The 21,907-nt window shown below is 49.6% G+C and overlaps 1 protein-coding gene across 1 annotated transcript in view; it reads left to right on the top strand.

Annotated features, from left to right (window-relative positions):
• Gck (glucokinase) overlaps positions 1–21,907 on the top strand; it is a 35,673-nt gene that overhangs the window by 10,631 nt on the left and 3,135 nt on the right. The window contains exons 2-7 of the mRNA XM_026788737.1: positions 15,343–15,505; positions 15,940–16,094; positions 17,158–17,277; positions 18,714–18,809; positions 18,916–19,015; positions 21,467–21,650. Of these exons, the coding sequence (XP_026644538.1) occupies positions 15,343–15,505; positions 15,940–16,094; positions 17,158–17,277; positions 18,714–18,809; positions 18,916–19,015; positions 21,467–21,650 (818 nt within the window). The remainder of the gene's footprint in view (positions 1–15,342; positions 15,506–15,939; positions 16,095–17,157; positions 17,278–18,713; positions 18,810–18,915; positions 19,016–21,466; positions 21,651–21,907) is intronic.

The following is a 21,907-nucleotide window of genomic DNA, read 5'->3' as shown; positions in this document are numbered from 1 at the left end:
ACCTTTTGGGTACTGTGAATATCACTCCTAAAGACTGACCATTTGCATGCAAGAATTTGTTTGAGTCCCCGTTTCCGTTCTTTAAGAGTGTGTACTTAAGGGTGCAATCGATGGGTCAGATGGTATTCTCCATGTTTAACTTTGCACAAGTTGTTTTGCACAGCAACTGAATTATTTACATCCCTACCAGCAATGTATGAAAGACCCAAACTCTCTCCTCTGCCAATACGTCACCATGGCAACAACACCTATTATTTTCTGTCCCCTGCCCAGAAAATCTGTCTTTCTTTTTTTTAACATACCTGTCTTAGTGGTGGGTGTCTCAGAGTTATGCTTAGCATTTCCCCAGTGACTAGTGTCTGTTCACGTGCTCTTTGTCCATTCTTAAATCTTTTTGAGAAAAAGGTCTGCTCTAATCCTTTGCCCAATACATGGCGTTATTTACTTTTTTGTTATTGTTGAGTTGTAAAAATTTTCTTTATTGATATATATGGATTAAGCCCTTCCTTACTTGTTGCAAGATTTGCAATTATTTTCTTTCATCCAGTACCCTCTGAATAGTGCTCATCTACCCACTAAGTTTGTGGTTGTTGTTTTCTGAGATAGGCCTCTTGCTATGTTGCCCAGATTAGCCTTGAACTCCTAAGTTCAGATGATCTTCCTGTCTCAGGCTCCTGAGGCTTTAGCTACGGAACAGGCCACCACAAGCGCTTAAAAGTTGGTATCTGATTATCTGTGACCTCTTGTGCCAGTGTCCTTGGTGTCACACCTCAGAAGTTATTCCAGGACTGGGTACATAGCTCACTGGCGTAAAGGCCTAGACTTGATCTTCAACACTACAAAAAGTTAAAAGGAGGCCACTGTTAAGCCCACTGAGGTTTATCCTGTATCTTCTAAGAGTGATCTGACTTCACCATTTGGTTACATTTCTTCTTTAACTAACTTTGGATTGGCATATGAAGTGATGGATTCCATTGTGCTATTCTCACACAGACGCGACACCACCATGTGCGTCCTCTCGCCCTTTGAGGCCCTTCCAGCTCACTTTTGTTATGGTGTTGGGGAGAATTCTGTTTATTCTTATGTACATGGACACCAAATTTACCCATCCGAAGGGATCGTTTTTCTTCCGTTGAATTGTCTTGGTTCCTTTGTCAAGAGTCAAGGCATGCAAGGGCAATTGTTCCTAGACCTGCTATTCTGTCTCGCTGGCTTGTGTGTGCGCCATTAAAGCAACATCGATCATAATGCCCTTTTGGTTACTAGGCCATTTTGCAGTAACTTTGAAACTGGAACTATGGATCCTCTAATTGTTTTTTTTTTTTCAAGATTGTTTTGAATATTCAGGGTTCCTTGAGACTCTGTGTTGATTTTAAAATAAGTTTTTTCCTTCCGCAAAAACATAATTGGATATTGTTAGGGCCTGTCGAGACTGCAGGTCACTGGGGTAGCGTTTCCCCAGCACTGGCGCCTCTGTCTGCTAAGGTGTCTCTCGCGTCTTTCAGTGGTCTTCAGCGGTCAATGAGTCTTTCATCCCTTGGTTTTATCCCCCAGGAGCTCCTTCCTTGGCACTGTTGTAAATGGAGTCACTTTCTTGGTTTTTTTTTTAATGCCTTGTTGCAGGTGGATAAAAATGCAAATGACTTTTTTATGAATTGACGCAAACATTTTTGTGGATTATCTGTGCCCTTCTACAGATACAATGATGTCATCTGAATTGGAGACGATTTGTAGTTCATTTGGCTGCTAAAGAAAATTTTATAAATTAAGCCACTTGTAAACTTTTTCACAGTTCTGGAGTCTAGGAGTGTGAGATGAAGCTGTGCTGGGTCAGGGCCCATTCTCATGTGTCATTTTCAATACCATCTCATGGTGGGTGGGGCAAGAAGCTCTCCGGAACCTCACGTAAAGGCATTAATTACAGTCCCGATACCTCTGTCCTTGTGCCCTAACTACCTCTTAGAGACCTTGCCCTAAGATCGTCCCACTGGTAATTGGGGTTTTACATATGAGCTTTGAGATTCAAACACTTTAGCCCTTTGCAGTTTGGGTATCTTTTGTTTTTCCTTCCACAATCGTTCTGGCTAGACATTTCGGCACTGTGTTGAAGAGGAGTGTCATGTTCCTGACTTAGTGGAGAAAAAAGTTAAGTCTTTCACCGCTGAGTACAATGTCAGCTGTGTTTCCGTCTGTGTCACATAAAGTGACATATTCACAGGTGCCATGGGTTGGGATGTTTATGGGAACCACAACTCTGTTCTGTCCCACCCTGGGTCCCCGCTCAGCCACACAGTTTCTCAACTACCCCCTAGAATACCTCTCTGGAGCATTTCTTGTGGGGCAGGCGTACTGGGGATGAAGTCTGCCTGGTTCTGTTCATCTGAAATATCTCCTCATCTCCTTTCTGTTTCTGCTGGAGACGAGTTTTGAAGGCACGGAGCTCTCAGTTACAGCTTTTTCTTCCTGGGTTTTAAGGATGCCGCTGCTGCCTTGTGGCCTGTGTGGCTTCCAATGGTCTCCCTGCGGCTTCCGTGTGTGCCGTGTTCACTCTCCTTGCGGGTTTCAAGAGTCTCTGCCTGCTGACACCACGCCTATAAACTGTCTCAGTTTGGATCACTCACAGTTGCTTCTGCTCGGAGTTTGTGTGTGTGTTTTTATTTTGCAGCAGACTTGGAAAACGGTGTCACCATTATTTCTTCAGCTACTCTCCCGCCTCTCGCCGCCCCTCGCCGCCCCTCGCCGCCCCTTGCCGCCCCTCGCCGCCCCTCGCCGCCCCTCTCCCTCTACAGCCGCGGTCTTTACAATAATGTTGGGTAGGTCTCATGGGTCCCTTGGGTTTTGTTCCCTTCCTCTCACTTTTCTTACTCTGTTCTGCAGACCGAATACTTCCCATTGCCTTATTTTCGACTTCCCTGATTCCATCCTATGTCCATTAGGATCTCTGACTGAGGTCTGGAGGGATGGCCCAATGGTTAAGACTACTGACTGCTATTCCAGAGGACCCAGGTTCAATGTCCAGCACACACACAGTGTCTTACAAGGTTGTTTGTAGATCCAGTCCCAGAGGATTGAGCGCCCTCTTTCTGGCCTGTAAAGGACCAGGCACGCCTGTTGTGTACAGACATACTTTCTATTAAAACACCCCTACACATAAATAAAAATAAATAACCCAAAACCTGCTGTTGAGCCCTTCAGTGATATTTCTACATCAGTTATTCTGCTTTTAAACTCCAAAATTTCTATTGGGTTCCTTTTTAATAATTTCAGTGCTTTTATTATTATCTTTATCGGTTCCTATAGCTCTCGCCTGACTTCCCCCAATTCTCCATCCACTATGCATGTCTAAGACAGTTGACTTAACCTCTGACTTCCATGTCTGAGCTCCCTAGATATTTCTTTTGGATTCTTTTCTTCACTATGATTCCTATTTCCTTGCGGACTGTATCAGTTCGAGTTCTCTAGCGGAACATAACTGATAGAATTAATAGGGATAAAAGGGGATTTATTAGAGTGGCTTACACCATATGGTCCGGGCAGTCCAACAATGGCTAAGACTGTGGTAGCCACGAGTCATGAGTCTAGATGCCTCAGAGGTCCTGGACTGTTGCTGAAGGCAACGATGGCTCCAGGAGAGCCTCAGTCTATAGTCGGAAGCCCGAGAAGGCTGGGCTCTGAAATCAGTGACGGAGGGAAGGCAACAGCAGTGAGCAGCAGCAAAGATGAACTTGGTATCGAAACAGAAACGACTCCGTTCCTCACCCACATTCTGCTCCCGCACTGCACGCCATTCCACCACAAGCTCACTGCACGCGCTGCTCCATCCTCACCGCGCGCACCCCCTCCGTCCTGTCCCCATCACATGCCCTGTAGGGCTGAGCATTGCTCGTGACAGGGGCCCCAGACCTCTAGCCCCTCCGGCTGTCGGAGCCAAGCAGACTGGCTACAACACCCTGCCAGCTAAAGCCGAAGTCTCCACATTTATTTCGCATGGAAGCAGTTCTGAGGTTGTTTCCTCAGCCATGTGTGCTTGGTCCTAGAATGCTCCCTCCACATCTAGTCAGGAAGAATGAAGTCTTGAGCAACGGTCATCCCAGCACCTGGGTGGGAGGTGGAGGCAGGAGAATCATGAGTTCGAGGCCATCATGGGCTACGGCCAGACCCTGTCTCGAAGGACGAAGGAGAGCAAGAGGAGGTTAAATCTTAACAATCTTGGAATCAGAATGGCCTGGGTATGAACTCATTGAGTGGTTTCTAACTGGAGCACCCTTGCATCCCTTAACTCTCACGGGCCTCAGTCTCCACAAAGCACAGAGCTGTCATTTGTGTCAAAACTCCGCCGTAGCATCCTACAAGATGCAGTCACCGCTCTCAGATTAGCTGTGGCATTTACAGGGTGTGCTCTGCTGGCTCTCAGTTCCCAGCATCCTAGTCACAAACCACTACTCGCTCCCTGTCTGACACCTCCCACTCACCAGGCCCATGGCCTGCCCTTCACACAAAGGCCCAGCCAACTTCTAGTTTACTCTGTGGTAAGCAAACACTTGCGACACTCACTGGCCTCCATACCCGATTGCATCAGGGTGCCTGTACCTGGAGCCTGGCTAGTGCTGAGGGCAGTCAGAGAACAGGCCAACTGGGGGATGGGCTGGCACTGTGGGCCCCCTAGCATCCTCTCTATTTCCCTCTGGCATAAAGGGACTGGAAATTTGGCCAATATAACTGTGGATCTGGGCCTTGGAGCTTTTGTACAAAAAAAAAAAAAATCAGTAAGTGTGGCCCCTTCATTCTGTTCTATTTTAAAACCCAATTTAAAAATAATATGCCAGCCATATGTGGTGGCTCCTGCCTTTAAGCCTGGCACTTGGGAGGTGGAGGCAGGTGGATCTCTGTGAGTCTGAGGCCAGTTTGGTCTATGCAGCAAGTTGCAGGCCAGTCAGAGCTACACAGTGGGACCCTGTCTCAACATATTATAATAATAGATGGCTCATCAGTTAAGGGTACTTGTAGAAGACCCAGATTCTATTCCCATGATGGCTTATAGCCATTAATAACTCTAGGTCCAGGGGGATGCGTTACCCTCTTCTGGCTGCTGTGGGCACTGGGCATATATGTGGTACACGTATATGCACATAGGCAGAACTTCCACATGCATAAAATAAGAATGAATAAGTCTCTTTAAAAGTAAAAAAATGTTCCATTCATCACAAAAATGTGGAAAAAACCAGATATATGAAAATAAAACTACTCAGGCTGGAGAGATGGCTCCTCCAGGGAATCTGGGTTCAATTCCCAGCACACACATAGCAGCTCATGATTGTACCTCCAGTTCCAGAGGATCCGACACCCTTACATAGACACACATGCAGGCAAAATGCCAGGGCACAGGAAATAAAACTAAAATTATTCATATTGACACCCTTATGGTGGCCCATTTGTTGTATTTCCTCCCTTGTGAAAATTATCAATATCATGTACACATATCCATGGGAAAAATGTCATTAACAAATAATATCAAAAAGAAACAACCGTCTGTCCTGTTTTAGAAACCTGCTGCTGTGTTTAAAACAAACAAACCCTTTCAAGACAAGCTGGCTTCGGTCTCTGGTCCAGCAGGAAGTCTGCCTTCTGTTCTCCCCTGAGATTTGGTCAAGGGGTGTCTGGGCAGCAGCAGGGAGCTTGACCATGGCTGGTAGATCTGCTTCCAATATGGCAAATTAGTGGTTTCTTCACTTATTTCTCCCAATGTCATGAGGACACTCAGCTTCCTGTATCATGGTCTCACCGATGGCTCTGGACCTCCCTCAGAGGGAACCGACTAAAAGAGAAAAAGACACAAGAGCCACCGTGTCTTATGGCATAGTGCCATCATTTCTGCAAGATTCTGTCAGTTACTCAGGCTAGACCTACACAGCACAGAGGGATATACCTAAAGTGTATACCAGAGGCAGTTACCCAGGCTAGACCTACACAGCACGGGGATATACCTAAAGCGTATACCAGAGGCAGTTACCCAGGCTAGACCTACACAGCACGGGGGGGGATATACCTAAAGTGTATACCAGAGGCAGTTACCCAGGCTAGACCTACACAGCACGGGGAGATACCTAAAGTGTACCAGAGACAGTGTCCAGTAGTGAGCTACAGGAGGGTGGCCACCAACCCCTTTCGACAGAATGTCACTGACATCTTTGCATGCTGTATTAGTTACTTTTTGCTGTGATAATATCTGCTAAGAAGCAACTTGAGAGATGGACAGTGGTGACATGCTCCTTTAATCTCAGCCCTCGGGAGACAATGGCAGGCAGATATCTGTAAGTCTGAGGACAGCCTGGTCTGCAGAGTGAGTTTCAGGAGCTAATAAGGGAAGCCTTATTTTGGCCGGTAGTTTTAGGGGACAGGTCCATCGTGGCGGGGAAGGAATACCTGTAGACTGTGAGGCAGCTGGTCTCACACTGAGTCCACAGTCAGGAAGTGGAGAGAAAGCATCAAGTGGGGTCTGGCTGTAATCAGGAAGGGATTCACTTCCTCGAGGGAGGCGCCATCTCCTAGAGCAGTGGTGCTCAGCCTTCCTAGCGCTGCGACCCTTTAATACCCTTCTGCCACCACCGCCTTGCTCCATTTTTGATATTAGGACAAATAAGCTTGAATATAAGTTACTACACTTGTCACGCCATTGCTTCAAGGTAACTGAAAAAGAAAATCCAGGCCTGCATATGAATTAGCTTCTTGAATAAGAAGGAACGTGGAGGGGGTCCCTGGAGATATGGCTCAGGTCCTCAGGTTGTGCTGACACCAACCATAAAATTATTTTATTGCTACTTCATAACTGTCATTTTGCTACTGTTGTGAGTCATAAAGTAAATATCTGATACGCAGGATATCTGATAGTCGACCCCTGTGAAAGGGTCATTCAACCCCCACAAAGGGGTCATGACCTACAGGTTCAGAGCTACTATCCTAGAGATTCTAGAACCTTCTAAAATAGCACCCCCAACTGGGGACCCAGTGTTCAAACACACGATCCTGCGAGGGCTATTTCATAGTTAACGACCACATATGCTAACAGGAAAAGATCAACCTGAGAGCTGGAGAGAAGGCTTAGCAGTTCAGAGCACTCATTGGCTGCTCTTCTGGGTCCCATTCCCAGTACCCACACAGGGGCTCCCGACCATCCGAAGTCCAGTCTCGGGATCCCGTGACCTCCTCTGGTCTCCTCTAGCCCTGTACACACATAGCACACCAACAACACGCATGCAGGCAAAACAGCCATACGCATTGATTTTTAAAAATAATCTAGATCAGCCTTACTTTTTCAAAAATATTTTTATTTTCAACATTTTAACTTATTATTGCATTGTGTATGTGGGTGGGTAGGTGTCACACGTGCCTTCACACACTGGTGGAAGTCAGATAACAGCTCCCTGGAGTTGGTTCTCGCCATCTATTTTTCTGTCATTATATTTCTGGATGTTTGGCCTGCATGTGTGTCTATGTACCATGTGTGTGCCTGGTGCCCAGAGAGGACAGAAGAGGGAACTGGAGTTACAGAGGTTGTGAGTTACCATGTGGATGCTAGGAGTTGAACCTGGGTCTTTTGGAAGAGCACCCAGTGCTCTTAACTGCTAAGCCATCTCCCTAGCTTCCACTCCTTCATCTTCACACGGGTTCCAGAATCAAACTCATGTCCTCAGGCTTCTGTGGCAGATACTTTACCCAGTGAGCCATCTTGTCAGGTTTCAGCGTTACCTTTGTTATCACTACATGGAAGTACCACACAGTGTTGTGGCCCATTTTGGAGGAGGGGTTCAAGATAGGGTTTCTCTGTATCTTTGGAGCCTGTCCTGGAACTAGCTCTTATAGACCAGGCTGTCCTCAAACTCACAGAGATCTGCCTGCTTCTGCCACCACCGCCTTGCTCCATTTTTGATATTAGGACAAATAAGCTTGAATATCAGTTACTACACTTGTCACGCCATTGCTTCGAGGTAACTGAAAAAGAAAATCCAGGCCTGCATATGAATTAGCTTCTTGAATAAGAAGGAACGTGGAGGGGGGCCCTGGAGATATGGCTCAGGGTTGGGAGCACTGGCTGCTCTTCCAGAGATCTGAATTCAATTCCCAGTAACCCCATGGTGGCTCACAAGCATCTGAAAAAGGAGGAGGAGGAAGGGAAGAAGGCATAGCAATGGGGAAGGGGTGGTTCACTGGGTACGAGCACTGCTATGCGAGTGAGAGAACCGGAGTTTGAATTCCCAGGACCCACGTAAAAACTGGGTGTGAGTACACGTTACTGAAACTCCAGCATTTGAGGGCAGAGACAGGGGGATCCCGGGAGCCCACTAACCAGCCAGCTTAGCTGAAAGCATGAGCCTCGTGTTCACTGTAAGACCCTGTGTCAAAAACTAAGACGTTGAGTGATAGAGAAAGACACCCAATAGCTTTCTCTGGCCTCTTCTGCACGGCAGTGCCTAGGTACATACACCTGCACACAGATGCCATACAGAGAGAGAGAGAGAGAGAGAGAGAGAGAGAGAGAGAGAGAGAGAGAGAGAGAGAGAAGGAGGTATATTACCAACAGAAAACGATCCATTTGGTCTGCTCGCTTTCCTCACCCTAGCAGAAAAAGATGGAGAGATGTCCTAAGTCATGGCTGCAAAGCTCCACTGTTTTCTCCAAATCCTAAGCAGACATGGTGTTTGGGCAGCTTCTTGTGTGGTGTCATGCATCATGAGATCTTGTCCCCAAGGAGCCTTCTGTCAGGATCCCTTGTCTCTGGACAGGCTATCCAGGCACAACTCTAGAGTGTAGGAAGAACATTGTGGGGGCTGGCGAGATGGCTCAGTGGTTAAGAGCACTGACTGCTCTTCCAGAGGACCCGGGTTCAATTCCCAGCATCCACATGGCAGCTCGCAGCTGTCTGTGACTCCAGTTCCAGAGAATCTGACATTGTTGTACCAATGTGCATGAAATAAAGTTAAATAAAGTTTAAAAAAAAAAAAAGGAAGAACATTGTGTTACACTACCCTTGCTTCACCACGGTGCTCAGGGACAAGATGGGTTCACAGGAGGGTGGGTGCTCTGTGCTTAGCCAGTTAGGTACCATTCTTCCTTCAAAAGTACAGTGGATGGAGAGCTCATTCCTGGAAACAGGTTCTGGGAGGATGCTTGTTGCTCATGTACAGTCTAGCCAAGACAGAAAGTGGGTTGGTTTGTTTCTGACTTTGCCTTGGTCAACACCCCATCTCCCACCTCCCTGAGATCAGAGCTTAAGGATTTGCCTCCTCCTTATCTGGCTTGCCCCAGAAGATGGGAGCAAGACCCCCAGGCAGCTGCTCCTTGACCTGGCACCTCAAATTCAGGCATGAGCTCTCTCCCCACAGGAAAAGGGATCCAGGGGTTGGGTGATGAGAGACTTGTCACATGAGGTCTGATGAGGACAGCTTTGCTCTATTTTGGGAAGAGATCGATCGTGTCAGGGGTGACCATCCTGGCCTGTTGCGGGAGAGCCTGGCCAGGCACCCTCTGTACCCTGACCTACTTGCCAATGGCAGCTAATTTTAGCAGAACTTGGAGATGCCAGAGAGTGCAGAGCATGTTGGGGTCAGTCCCCGCCAAACCCAAGCAAAGGACCAGGAGGTGTCTGAACCTCAGGGAGGAACTCACAGAGAGCCTGTGCCCTGAGATTGTCTGTCACAAAATGTAATGGCCTCCTCCATTCTGATTCTTGCTGTTTGGGTTCAAGGAAGTCTAAGGAGGGCCCACGGCAGTAAAAGAATTCTGAATGAAACACTCAGTATTGTTTTACTTGGGGGACATGTCAGAGCAGCCCCGAGAACCTGAACCTACCCTTGTTAGTACTGCACAGGCGTCCCTCCCCTCCTCTCCCCTCCCATTCCCATTCCCAAACCCCTTCCCTGTGGCTAAGCTCTATCCTCTTTCCACAGAAACCTGGCTTCCTTCCCTTCCCAGCCTCCCCTTCCCACCCAGGTTCCATGATGGAGCCTCAGACCGTGTGACATGCATAGCCAGCCCTCCATAGATGTAAACTCCTGGGGATCCCCATTGGAAGCCTCACTGGCGTGCACAGTTCCTCAGCGCACACATACCTGCTTCCCCTCTGGCCCTTCAAAGCACCCACTGCCATCTTCCTTAACAAGGCTGAGAGGTGGGGTGTGGGTGGACTGGCTCCAGCCACCCTGTCAGCCTCTCCATAGCAATCCCCAGCAGTGTGCAAAGAGCACAGCAGCCTGCCTCATAGCCTTATCCCTGTGGCCTTTGTTAAACCTGACCCCACGTGGTCCCTTGTCCTCGCCTGGCCCTGACCCTATGTAAGGAGGCAGAGTATTTCAGAAGCCACGCATCTGGCCCATTAGAGCAGAAGCCCTTGGCCGCCGGGCTCTTGCAACACTCAGTCAGACAGCCCTCACCTGCCACAGGTGGCCTCAGGAGGCAGGAACATCTCTGCTTCCCCAGCTCCCTGTGGCTTGTCCTCTCGGAGAGATGGCTATGGATACTACAAGGAGCAGAACGCAGTTGACTCTGGTAAGGGCCATTAGCAGGCTGGAGAAGCCAGTACCCTGAGGTTGGAGAGAAGGATTGAGGGGCCGTAGAAGGACAGATGCAGTCCTGTAAGGAGGCTGGGTATGGCCCTTCTCCCCTCTCTCCCCTCCTCACTGGTGCCTCTCCTCCATCTCTTCCTCAAGGGGACTTGTTCCTGGGACAACGGTGCCTAGGCTGGGGGCTTTTCCTAGTGCTGCTTGTCGCTCAGAGATCCCTTATGACTGTACTTGGAAGACTGTGGGGCTCTGTTCCTTAGGAGTACGTGGATGACTGGCCTAGGGTCATTTATTCCTGTGTTTATAGCAGGGAAAAGAGAGGCCAGTCTGAGGCTGGACATGGGGCACTGAGACTATCTCTAGACCTTGGGCACTGTAGCTTTTATCCACAGGCTTCTCTAGCCTTTGTCCAGGTTCTCTGAGGTCTACAGTTCCTTGGGGCCACCTCTCCCAGTGCTAAGGAGACCTCTTCATCTGGTGAATGTAACACTGCATTGTTGTTGTTATTATTATTATTATTATGGTTTTTCGAGACAGGATTTCTCTGTGTAGCCTTGGTCTCTTCAAACTAACTCTACAGACCAGGCTGGCCTTGAATTCAAGAGACCTGCCTATCTCTGCCTCCCAAGAGCTAGGATTAAAGGCATGTATCGTCACTGACCAGAGATGGTGTGTTATTTTTTTTACTGCGTTCTAAGGTGGGATCCCAAAGCTGGCTCAGGGCATTTGACTCTGCCGGCTCCATTCCTCCCATTTTGCTATCTGACCTGTGAACTCTTCCAGACTTGTAGCCTTAAGAAATCTCCATACTGAGGACTTTCAAGTGTGCATCTCCACTGTCCCCCTGACCTCTGTTCTCACACAGCCACTCATAGGCCGGCAGATGGGTGGCGTGCTTAGATCAGTTTCCCAGAATGCTCAGTCGCAATGGAGCCCTGCTCTAGCTGCTCAGGCTAGCCCATGGGAATCTCCCAATGTGTCCCTACCTAAAATCCCTACACCTCAAGCTGCCAGCAAATGCACATGTCCTTTAGCCCTTGCCATCTCTCTGTCCCATGCTCACTGTCACTGTACCCAGACTGTGGAGACAGCCTAATATCCCCACTTCCACTCTGTGGAACATCCAAGAAGTTCCCATTCTGTAGCCCAGAGTCTCAGGCTTCTCACATGTCTGTGGGTCATTCCCTTAACATCAGCTGCACTCTCTCTTTACAAACCATGTTGCCTGCCTCCTCCCCTCCCCTCCCCTCTTCTCCCCTTTCCTCTCCTCCCCTTTCCTCTCCTCCCCTCCCCCTCTCCTCACCCCCTCTCCCTCTCCTCCCTTTTCCTTCCCTCCCCTCTCCTCCCCTCCCCTCACCTCTCCTCTCCACCTGACCCAGGTCCAGTGTCATGTAATTCTTTTCTGTGGCTCTCTGTGAGCGTTGGGACAGATGCTCTTGGACAGACAGATGGCAAACGTGCTCTCAGCTCCTCTCTAACATCCCACACATCACACAGCACACTGCCCAGAGCTGGCATCTGCTAAGGAGACCTTCCAGTGCTCTTCAGGGAATTATGAGGAGGGGAGTTCTCCCACAGGAAAAGCCCTGTTTGCTTGTGGCCTTGAACCTTGGTTATGCATCCAGTGATTTCTCAGACAAGGTGCACAAGAGAAGCTAGCGAATTAACAGTGTCTCCCTGCAGCATGAGACCCTTCTAGAGACACGCACAGCAGACTGTCTCACTGGATGCCAGCCAAAGTCAGGTCCCAAAATTATGTAGGAAGCAGCCCAATGGGTGGGTGTAGGCTCTGAGCCCAGGCATCTGCTCACTACCCAACTCTGCACTCCTGGCTCTGTGGGTTTGTGGGGAAGGGTTGGACAATGTGTATTCAGGTCCTACAAGTGTCTTGGAATGATTCAGGAGTGTGGGGGAGACCCAGGGATGACAATGGTGAGCCTGGCCTATAGTTCTTGTCCCTGTGCACAACCTGTGGGAACTGCTAGGTAGAGTTCATTATGGCGTGATGTCCATCTCTGCCCTCCAATACCCACAGCCTAAAGAGTTGTGAAGCCGCTCCTGGTCAGACCATCCCGCCCCAAGTTGTACACTGACCTGGTGCCAGAAGTGGGGGCATCGTCAGGCCCAATGCACTCTGAGGAAGGGGCTTCGGTTTCCAAGGAAAACTCTCCACAGCAAGAGCAGAACCCCTTAACAACTTCAGCGTAAACCCTTCCACTTCCACCTCCAACCTGCATCGCCAGGCTTGGGGAAGGAATATGGGGGTATGTGAGCATGTCTTTCTAGCCCCAGTGGTCTGGATGAGTAAGGCCAGGTTTGGCCAAGGCTCAAAATGAGGGCTCTGTGACCAGGGGACTTAGACCAGTTCTGCCACTGGGGGGCAGGCTCCCCACTTCCCTATATCCTCAGCGAGCACGCAGACCCAGTTTTATAGAAATCTAGATTTCCTGAAAGGGATCTCAGTTTTAAATAGATTTTTAAATGTTGGCAGATCTATAGGCCAGATGCAATTCCGTTTTTGAGAATGGGACCGGGCTCTACAGAAGGTCCCATCTCACTTCCTCAATGCCAGAAAGCTCTCCCTCCTTCTCTGGAAAGGACGAAGAAGGTGACATGGTAGTGACAGGTGTCTTGGGTTAATTCGTCCTGGCCTTGCAGGTGAATACAGGGTATTGGGGTGTACTTGGGGGGAGGGTCTTCTTTCGTAGAGGAGGTTCTTGTGTACTTAAGTGTTTGCAGACTCTGTGTCCCAACGTTACTGAATCAAAAGTAAGTGTTGATAGAGACAGTACTGGTCCTCTCGACAGGTGCTATCAGTTTGGTTTCCGGTGTCCAGACCTTCAGGGCACACACTCTGCCTGAGGAGCTGCTGAGCCTGGGCACCATGCAGTACACTTGGTTTTCCCAAACTTCATCTTCATCAGGAAGATGAAGACACAGACAGGTTGGCCCTGCCAATCCCCACCTCTGTGAGAAAGAACCAACAGCACCCATTTGTCACAGTGTCACTGGGACCTCTAAGCTCTGGACAAGTTCTCAGCTCCATAAAGAAGGCACGAGTCACTTGGAGCTCTCATCAACCACATAGTCCAGCCACACACCACCCAGTCACCCTGGGCCAAGTCCCTAGCCCTGATTCTCTTCAGGGACCCAGCTTGAAGTGTGGGCTCCTTTCATGAAGAATTTCAACCTGAAGGCAATCATAACTCTAACCCTAACCTTAACCCTAACCCTAACCCAGAGTCTAGCCTCTGGTCACCTAGAGGAACTGACTGGACAGAGAGGCAGGCAGGGGCCCAACAGGGCCTGAGGGTTGAATTTTTGTTAAGATCAGCCCTGCCTGTGTCATGAAACCACAGGTCACAGGCATCTTATAATTGGGTCCCTTCGTTGTTTGTTGTTTGGTTTGGTTTTTGTGACAGGGTTTCCTGCCTCTGTCTCCCAAGCACAGGGATTAGAGGTATGTGTCACCGTTCCTGGTCTGTCCTTGGGTGCCTTCCTGAGTGCCCACACCCAGCCAGTCACTGGGTCCCTCTGAGCTGAACCTCAAGAGAGAAGCCAAGCTTACTACAGCTACTAACTCTCAGTAAATTCTACAAGTCTAGGAAAGAGACAAAAGAGGCCGAGGGGTTGCTTTGGGGATATTGCTTTGGATTTCCAGGTACAACACGCATTGTTCCACAGAGAGCTGAGTACGTCCAGAGGCCTGCTCTGCAGGGCTGATGGCAGAAGAGACTGGCCACACGTTCACCTCATACCCAGCTGATGCTGGCTTCTGCTCGGTGCCTCTGCCAGAACCCTTATCAGCCCTATTTCTTTCTGATTTCCCTGAATTTAAACTCTATGTGGGGACTTTTTTTTTTAAGCCATCATTAACCAATGCTCCATATCTCTTGGGAATGCTTTTGATTGACAGAAACCATGAGTCTGACGCCCCATGGCTTACATGACTGCTCCTTAAGTTGGCCTGGCATCAACCTTCCTTCTCTGGCATGTGCAGTAGACTAACAGTCTTTTCCTTCCCGTCTTTCTCTGCATGGCTACGAGGTGACTGCTGCAATGCCAACCATCACATCCTTACACCGCAGTGCTCACAATCTAAGAGCCCCTGGATTCCCCTCTCCTGCTAAAACCAGGCTTCCCTTCACCTGACACTGATGAACTGAGTCACATGCCCCAGCTCCAAGCAAAGGCGATAGCATCACTGTGCTCAGCTTAGTCTACCGGGTTTACTGTTCTACCCAGCCCTCCACATGCAGAAACAGCAGCGCTGGTTCTGAGCTTCTGGTACACAGGTCTCCTGTGCTGATAGCGAGAGCGTCCTCCTTCTGGGCTTCAAGCCCGCACACTGTGGATGGCCGTGCTTTGCTAGCCAGGCCCTTGCTTGGTGCTTGGGGTCCTCCAGCTGCTCTAGTCTTGGCCACCCTATGCATACTGGCCCATTCATTCCATAAAGTCCTGCAGTAGGAAAAAAAAAAAAAAACCTGGCTCTTTTTACTCCAGTCCCGCCTTACCAAAGTCCTATTTAGATCATTTTTCTCCCCTCATCCAAAGTCTTGGGGCAATAGGAGGCATGAGGCATTGTGCTGCAAAGGCTACCCAGCTCCCTGCTGTTCACTCCTCCAGGGTACTCAGGGTAATTGTTGAGAATATTTGAAATAAGCTATGATAAATAGTCTGAGATGTGGACCATCCTGTGTCTGGGGTGAGAAAACAAAAGAGAGACCCTTGGTGTGTGGAGGCTCCTGGTGACAGCCACAGCGGCTCCCATCCCCTCCCGGTACAGGTAGAGCAGATCCTGGCAGAGTTCCAGCTGCAGGAGGAAGACCTAAAGAAGGTGATGAGGCGGATGCAGAAAGAGATGGACCGTGGCCTGAGACTGGAGACCCACGAGGAGGCCAGTGTAAAGATGTTGCCCACCTACGTGCGTTCCACCCCAGAAGGCTCAGGTACCGCAGGGATCCTCTGTCCCTAGACAGGACCCTCTAGGCAAATGATGGCATCCCTAAGTCACTGGATAGGCCTTTGTCCAGTTGCCTGAAGCCGTGGGGTGCTCAGGCCCAGTCTGGAGCTATCATTCCACAGGAGAACTGCCCCCCCCCTCATCTCTAAGGTCACTTGGGGAACTTCCTCCTTAACCAGAGTGCAGTCCATTACTCTAGGTCTCTGTGTAGCTCTCTGGGTTCCAGCTGCCTTTAGCTAAGGCAGGGTTTTGCCACTGATATTCCGTAGTTCACCTTTGACCCTTCCACAGCTTGCTCTACCATTGCCCCATCCCCAGTGTCTAGGCTCGCTTCTCCTCAACCACAATATCTGGGGTCCCCATACCTACCCCTCCTGTCAGAGAGGCAACGAGGCTGACCATCTCTCCCTTTGCCTGCAGAAGTTGGAGACTTCCTCTCCTTAGACCTGGGAGGAACCAACTTCAGGGTGATGCTGGTGAAGGTGGGAGAGGGGGATGCAGGGCAGTGGAGTGTGAAGACCAAACACCAGATGTACTCCATCCCCGAGGACGCCATGACGGGCACCGCAGAGATGGTGAGCGGCTTGAGGGACTGGGCTAGGAGTCAAGGTTCCCCAGGATCTCGGGAGGTGATGGTTCCAAGAGCAGGAGAGACGGTGGGCCAGCCACCCCAGCTCCAGAACGAGACCCAAGAAGGTGGCTCAGGGGCTTAAAGTGTCCCAAGTCCCAATTCCAGTCTGCTCAGAACAAGAAGGAGCTGAAGAGAGGTCAGGAGTAGGAGGAAAACCCAGCTTCTGTCCAGTTTCCCAGAGGAAAACCAAAGCTTAGGACTGAGCAGCCAGGAGCCATGCTCGCCCAGCCTTCTGCATTCTGCAGTTCTCAAAACCCAGCCTTCCTTACAGGCCATCACTAACCCACCAACAGGTATATGCCAAGTGGCATTGCAAGAGTCACACTATCTGCCCAAGCAGCAAGTGTCCCCTAAGCATGAGGAAGACTCAGACGTGGGACCTAGAAATAGAAGGACCCCCCCCCATTCCCAGGGACAAAGCAAAAACCATTACCAGAGGGGCAACCAGGCAAGAGGTTGCCCGTAGCCACTCAGCCTTCCATCAGCGTACTTCAGCCTGGGACTGGCACGTTATGAGCCAGCTCCCTCACCCATCTGCAAACTCATCAGTGCCCACTCATCTGAACCATTCCATGGGGAGAAACTGGGGCCAGCCTTCAGCAGGGGTCAGGTGGTCAGGATACCTAGGAAATAGCAAAAGAGACAGAAATCATAGTTATGGTCAAGAATGTGCTTCCCAACAGAGCTTCACGGGACAGCCATCCAGGCTTGATGCCAGCCAGTCCTCACTGGGCAAGTGGGGGGGGGGGCTTGGAGGTGCAGCTAAACTGGGGATCAGCCTGTGTTGCGCTTCTTGCTCTCAGGACGGCAGTCTGCAGGGTTCTCCATTTGGGAAGGCACAGGGCCTGAGTCCTCACGAGAAACGGACTGCAGACAGGTCCAGCATACAGTGGCAGCCTCTGGGGTCAAATGTCTTAGCAGCTCAAAGGGAACGCTCTGGCACAGTCCCTAGGGAGAACTGCTGCTATCCCAGCCCTGATCCAATGCCACTCTGCTGCAACTCCTAGCTCTTTGACTACATCTCCGAGTGCATCTCTGACTTCCTGGACAAACATCAGATGAAGCACAAGAAACTACCCCTGGGCTTCACCTTCTCCTTCCCTGTAAGGCACGAAGACATAGACAAGGTGAGCCAAGAGGGGGAGCGGGAAGGGGGGTGAATGGATGGAAACACACCCAGGGAGAATTCTGCTCACACTGCCTTCCCAGCCCAGGCTGTAAAAGCTTCCCAGCTTAGGGGGCTAGAGAGATGGCTCAGCGGTTAAGAGCATTGCCTGCTCTTCCAAAGGTCCTGAGTTCAATTCCCAGCAACCACATGGTGGCTCACAACCATTGTAATGAGGTCTGGTGCCCTCTTCTGGCCTTCAGGCATACACGCAGAAATAATATTGTATACATAATAAATAAATAAGTATTTTAAAAATCACCCCAGTTTAAGAGAGATTTCAGTTGTGGGTCCTGTTGCCTCCTATCTGTAAAGCTTTGGCAAACAGCCACAACTTCAGCTGTGTGGCAAACCCTCTCAGGAGACAAGCTCGGGTCACCCCACTATAGGTAAAGAAACAGGTTAAGCAAGTTGCTCTCAGTGGGAGGTGGCAGCTGGCCATAAGGCTGGGGCCCCAGCTCACCACAAAGCACAAAGATACCTCACTGGCTGAGTCTGAAGTGGGAAGGGTCTGAGAATCTATCCCACTGGGAAATTTATAAGTTACAGCACACACACACACACACACACACACACACACACACACACACACAATCTCTGCTTTAGTTTCCTTTATAGTTGCTATGATAAATCACTCTGATGAAAGCAACTTAGGGGAGAAAGGGCTTAACTTAGCTCACACAGTTCCAGGTTATAGTGCATCACAGCAGGGGAGGCACAAGGCAGGGGCTTCACTAGCAAACCTCAGAAACACGGAACAACATGCTTGCTTGCATTCAGCTTGCTTTTAACATGCCTCTACCTCGGGAATGGCACCCCCCACACTGGGGGCAAGTCATCCCGTCTCAATTAATGTAATCAAGATCAATGTCCATAGGCCCTTCCAGGTGACACTACACAAAGTCAAGTTGACAGTCAAAACAAATTGCTTCAACCTCTGTGTCAGAGATAAAAGCAGGTCTTGTCCCAAGGGGCAAAAGCAGCAGCCAAACCCACACCTCCAGTGGTTTTCTAAGCCCCAAGTTCCACAGAGAAAGCCTCCTGTGAGACCTTCATGTGAAGCAGAAGAGAGGAACCCCAATGTTATTCAGCACTGTTCTCGCGGGGACCTGCCTGTCCTTCCTCTACTTCCGAATCGTAGTCCCGAGCTTTGTTGCCCAACATTCTTATGCTGAAGGGTACAGCTTCACCAAAGAGCAAATTCTCAAGGTCCTGGGTGTGTGTGTGTGTGTGTGTGTGTGTGTGTGTGTGTGTGTTTAGAAAACTGTTCCCAATACTTCTCAAAGCTGTGTGAGCCTACTTCCTCAAATGTGAAGCAGGAGATGGGGGTGCCATGGACCTATGATCTGGTTGGTTGAAGGCCACAGCAGCAGCCATAATGCCTTCCTGCTCCTCCAGGGCATCCTGCTCAACTGGACTAAGGGCTTCAAGGCCTCCGGAGCTGAAGGGAACAACATCGTAGGACTTCTTCGAGATGCTATCAAGAGGAGAGGGGTGAGGACACCTTTGCCTGCCCTGAGGAGCTGTCCTGGGCCCCTCCTCCTTCCACACAGGGCCCTCTCCTCAGCTCCATTCCCATAGTCTCTGTACTTCTCGGCAGGACTTTGAGATGGATGTGGTGGCAATGGTGAATGACACAGTAGCCACGATGATTTCTTGCTACTATGAAGACCACCGGTGTGAGGTTGGCATGATTGTGGGTAAGGGCTTGTTCCCTGTAACCCTTCCCCGCTGCACAGGGCCTTAGCGGTCAATGTCAGAGCACTAACATTGAGAGCCAGTCAGGGGAGGCCTGTCCCCTGAGCCAGGTGGCCTTGGGGATGTGGTGTTGCGGAAACTGTGTGTTGATGGGAACTGTTTCAATGTTTGCAGCATCAGGGCATCAGGTGGCCTGCCAGCTGTACACCCGCCCTGCTTATCTGGATGTAATTAAACCACTTTGTCTAGTAAATTGACCATACTGAACAAATTTGTCCAAGTGGAAGAAAATCAGCAAAAGTGGCTTCATCCGTGCTGCTAGTTGGCCCTACCCCATCCTGGCCCTGCCCGTGACATGGGGCCCAGCACTGAATCTCTGAACTGCCAGGCCCTAAATCCACTCTGGAGGGGAGGCCATTGCAGGAAAAGAAGCCATAGCTCTCACCCCCTAACCAGGGATGGGAACTCAAAACCACCCCACCCCACCCCAGTCTCAGAAGTTCCTGTGGTCTTCCGAAGCAGTGAGTGTACCAATCAAATCAGTTATCTGCTGTGCACGCAGCTGTAGGGATGTTTGTTTGGACAATCTGGGCCCTGATTACCCAGAAAACCCTGTGCTATAGCCCTTCAGAGACAGATCTCCAATACCATGTGTTTCTACTCGTAGGTTCTCATTTGTGCTTATACTTGTCCCCTAAATAATATATGATAAATAATATATTCATTTTATATATGTGCATATATAAAACATTATAGGTGCACACACATATAATTTGTAATAAATGTACACATATATGTATATATTATATATGCTTTTTACATGTATATAATATACACACACATATATATAATTTGTTAGGTTTTGTTTGATTTTTGAGACAGGGTTTCTCTGTGTAACAGTCTTATCTGTCCTGGAACTCACTCTGTAGATCAGGCTAGACTTGAACTCACAGAGTGCGCCTGTCTCTACTTCCCAGTGCCGAGATTAAAGGTGTGCGCCACCACCACCTGGCTTGTTGTTGTTTTGAGACAGGGCTTCACTATATAGTTCCAGCTGTCCTGGAACTCACTATTAGACCAGGTCTTGAAGTCACAGAGCTCCTTCTGCCTCTGCCTCCTGAGTGCTAATTTATAACAGTAGTTTTGCTACTGTTGTGAATCTTAATGTAAATGCCTGATATTTCCAATGGTCTTAGGCGACCCCTGCCCCAACCCACAGGCTGAGAACCCCTGCTGTAGCCTGACCCCACTGCATCTCCCTTCTGTTTGCTGTATCTATTTTCTATCTTTCCTTTTTAGTGAAAGTTCTCTCTCCAGATGTCTCTGGCTGTGTCTCCCTCTATAGTCCCCCATCTGTGTCCTCCACAATTCCTCCTGGGGCTCTCAAGACACCTCACTTAACCCAGGCCGAGCTACAGCAACTCTACCTGGAGATCCAAAAGTGAGGGCTACCTTTTGATAACCCATCACTCATATTTACCCACAAACACACATGGTGCCTGCTCAGTATTTAAAATCGTATTCATGATAATTACCAAGTGTTTGGAAGCATCACCCCAGCCCCTGGTATCCATTCTAAGCCTCCTCCCCTGGGGGTCGCCTTGGTCTGGACTCCACCTCGGGGAAAGCCCTCAAGCAGTGACCCCTCCCCAGGGAGAATACTCCTACAGGCTGCCACCCAGGAAAGGAACACGTGGTCTCTGGGGTTTGTGTGTTCCCTTCCCCTGTCCCATCCGGGAATGCTGCATTAAACGTGGGCATCTTTTATTCGGTCTAATTTGGTCTGATTGGAATTATTTGCAACGGTGGAGAGGCTCATCTTAAGAAATATGTCTAACACCAAGATTGAAAAAAATTGAGAGAATTCAGTCAGGTGGTGGTGGCGCGTGCCTTTAATCCCAGCACTTGGGAGGCAGAGGTAGGCGAATCTCTATGATTTTAAATCCAGCCTGGTCTACAGAGTGAGTTTCAGGACAGGTTCCAAAGCTACAGAGAAACCCTGTCTCGAAAAACGAAAACAAACAAACAAAAGCGCTAGACAACAAGGGACTGGAGAGATAGCTGAGCAGTTAAGAGCATTTGTTGCTCTTCCAGAGGACCTGGGTTCGATTCCCAGTACCCGCATGATGGCTCACAGCTGTCTGTAGCTCTAGTTCCATCTTCTGGCTTCTATGGGCACCAGGCAGGCATGCTTGCGGTGCACAAACCTACGTGCAAACAAAAACACTCATATCTTTAAAAGTTTTTTTTAATTAAAAAAATAATAAAGTGACACCCAACACCTATTTCCAGTTGTCAAACCACACTGGCACCCCTTTTCTCTCTGCCCGGACTATGCAGGTAGAGTGAGGATGCATCCTTGTTAGAGGACAGCCCACAGACTGACCCGTCCACTCTGCGTTACACAGCTTCCATGCCCGGTTCTTACCACCTTCTGTGCCCCATCCCTGCAGGCACTGGCTGCAACGCCTGCTACATGGAGGAGATGCAGAATGTGGAGCTGGTGGAAGGGGATGAGGGGCGCATGTGTGTCAACACGGAGTGGGGTGCCTTCGGGGACTCAGGCGAGCTGGATGAGTTCCTGCTGGAGTACGACCGAATGGTGGATGAAAGCTCAGCGAACCCCGGTCAGCAACTGTAAGGATGCCCTGCCCTCCTAACCCACCCCTGGGGCTGCTCTTGCCCCGGGCACCATAGCTGGGTCACAATAATAGCTCGTTTATAAAGAGCCCCGGGGGAAGCAAATCGAGGATCCCTCTGTGAACCAGCTCTTTTCTTCAGGTCAGTCACAAGCTGCCCCTGTGAAGTGTGGAGGTGTCATGGTGGCTAGTATAAAGTCCGGCCTCTCTGCTTTTATAGGTAGCCTCCCACCAGAGATGGCTCTGATTTCTTTT

This window comes from Microtus ochrogaster, unplaced genomic scaffold (assembly GCF_000317375.1).
Source record: "Microtus ochrogaster isolate Prairie Vole_2 unplaced genomic scaffold, MicOch1.0 UNK6, whole genome shotgun sequence".
In the NCBI taxonomy this organism is placed as follows: Eukaryota; Metazoa; Chordata; class Mammalia; order Rodentia; family Cricetidae; genus Microtus; species Microtus ochrogaster.
The sequence above is the reverse complement of the archived record's forward strand: the minus strand, read 5'-3'. Positions and strand labels throughout refer to the sequence as shown.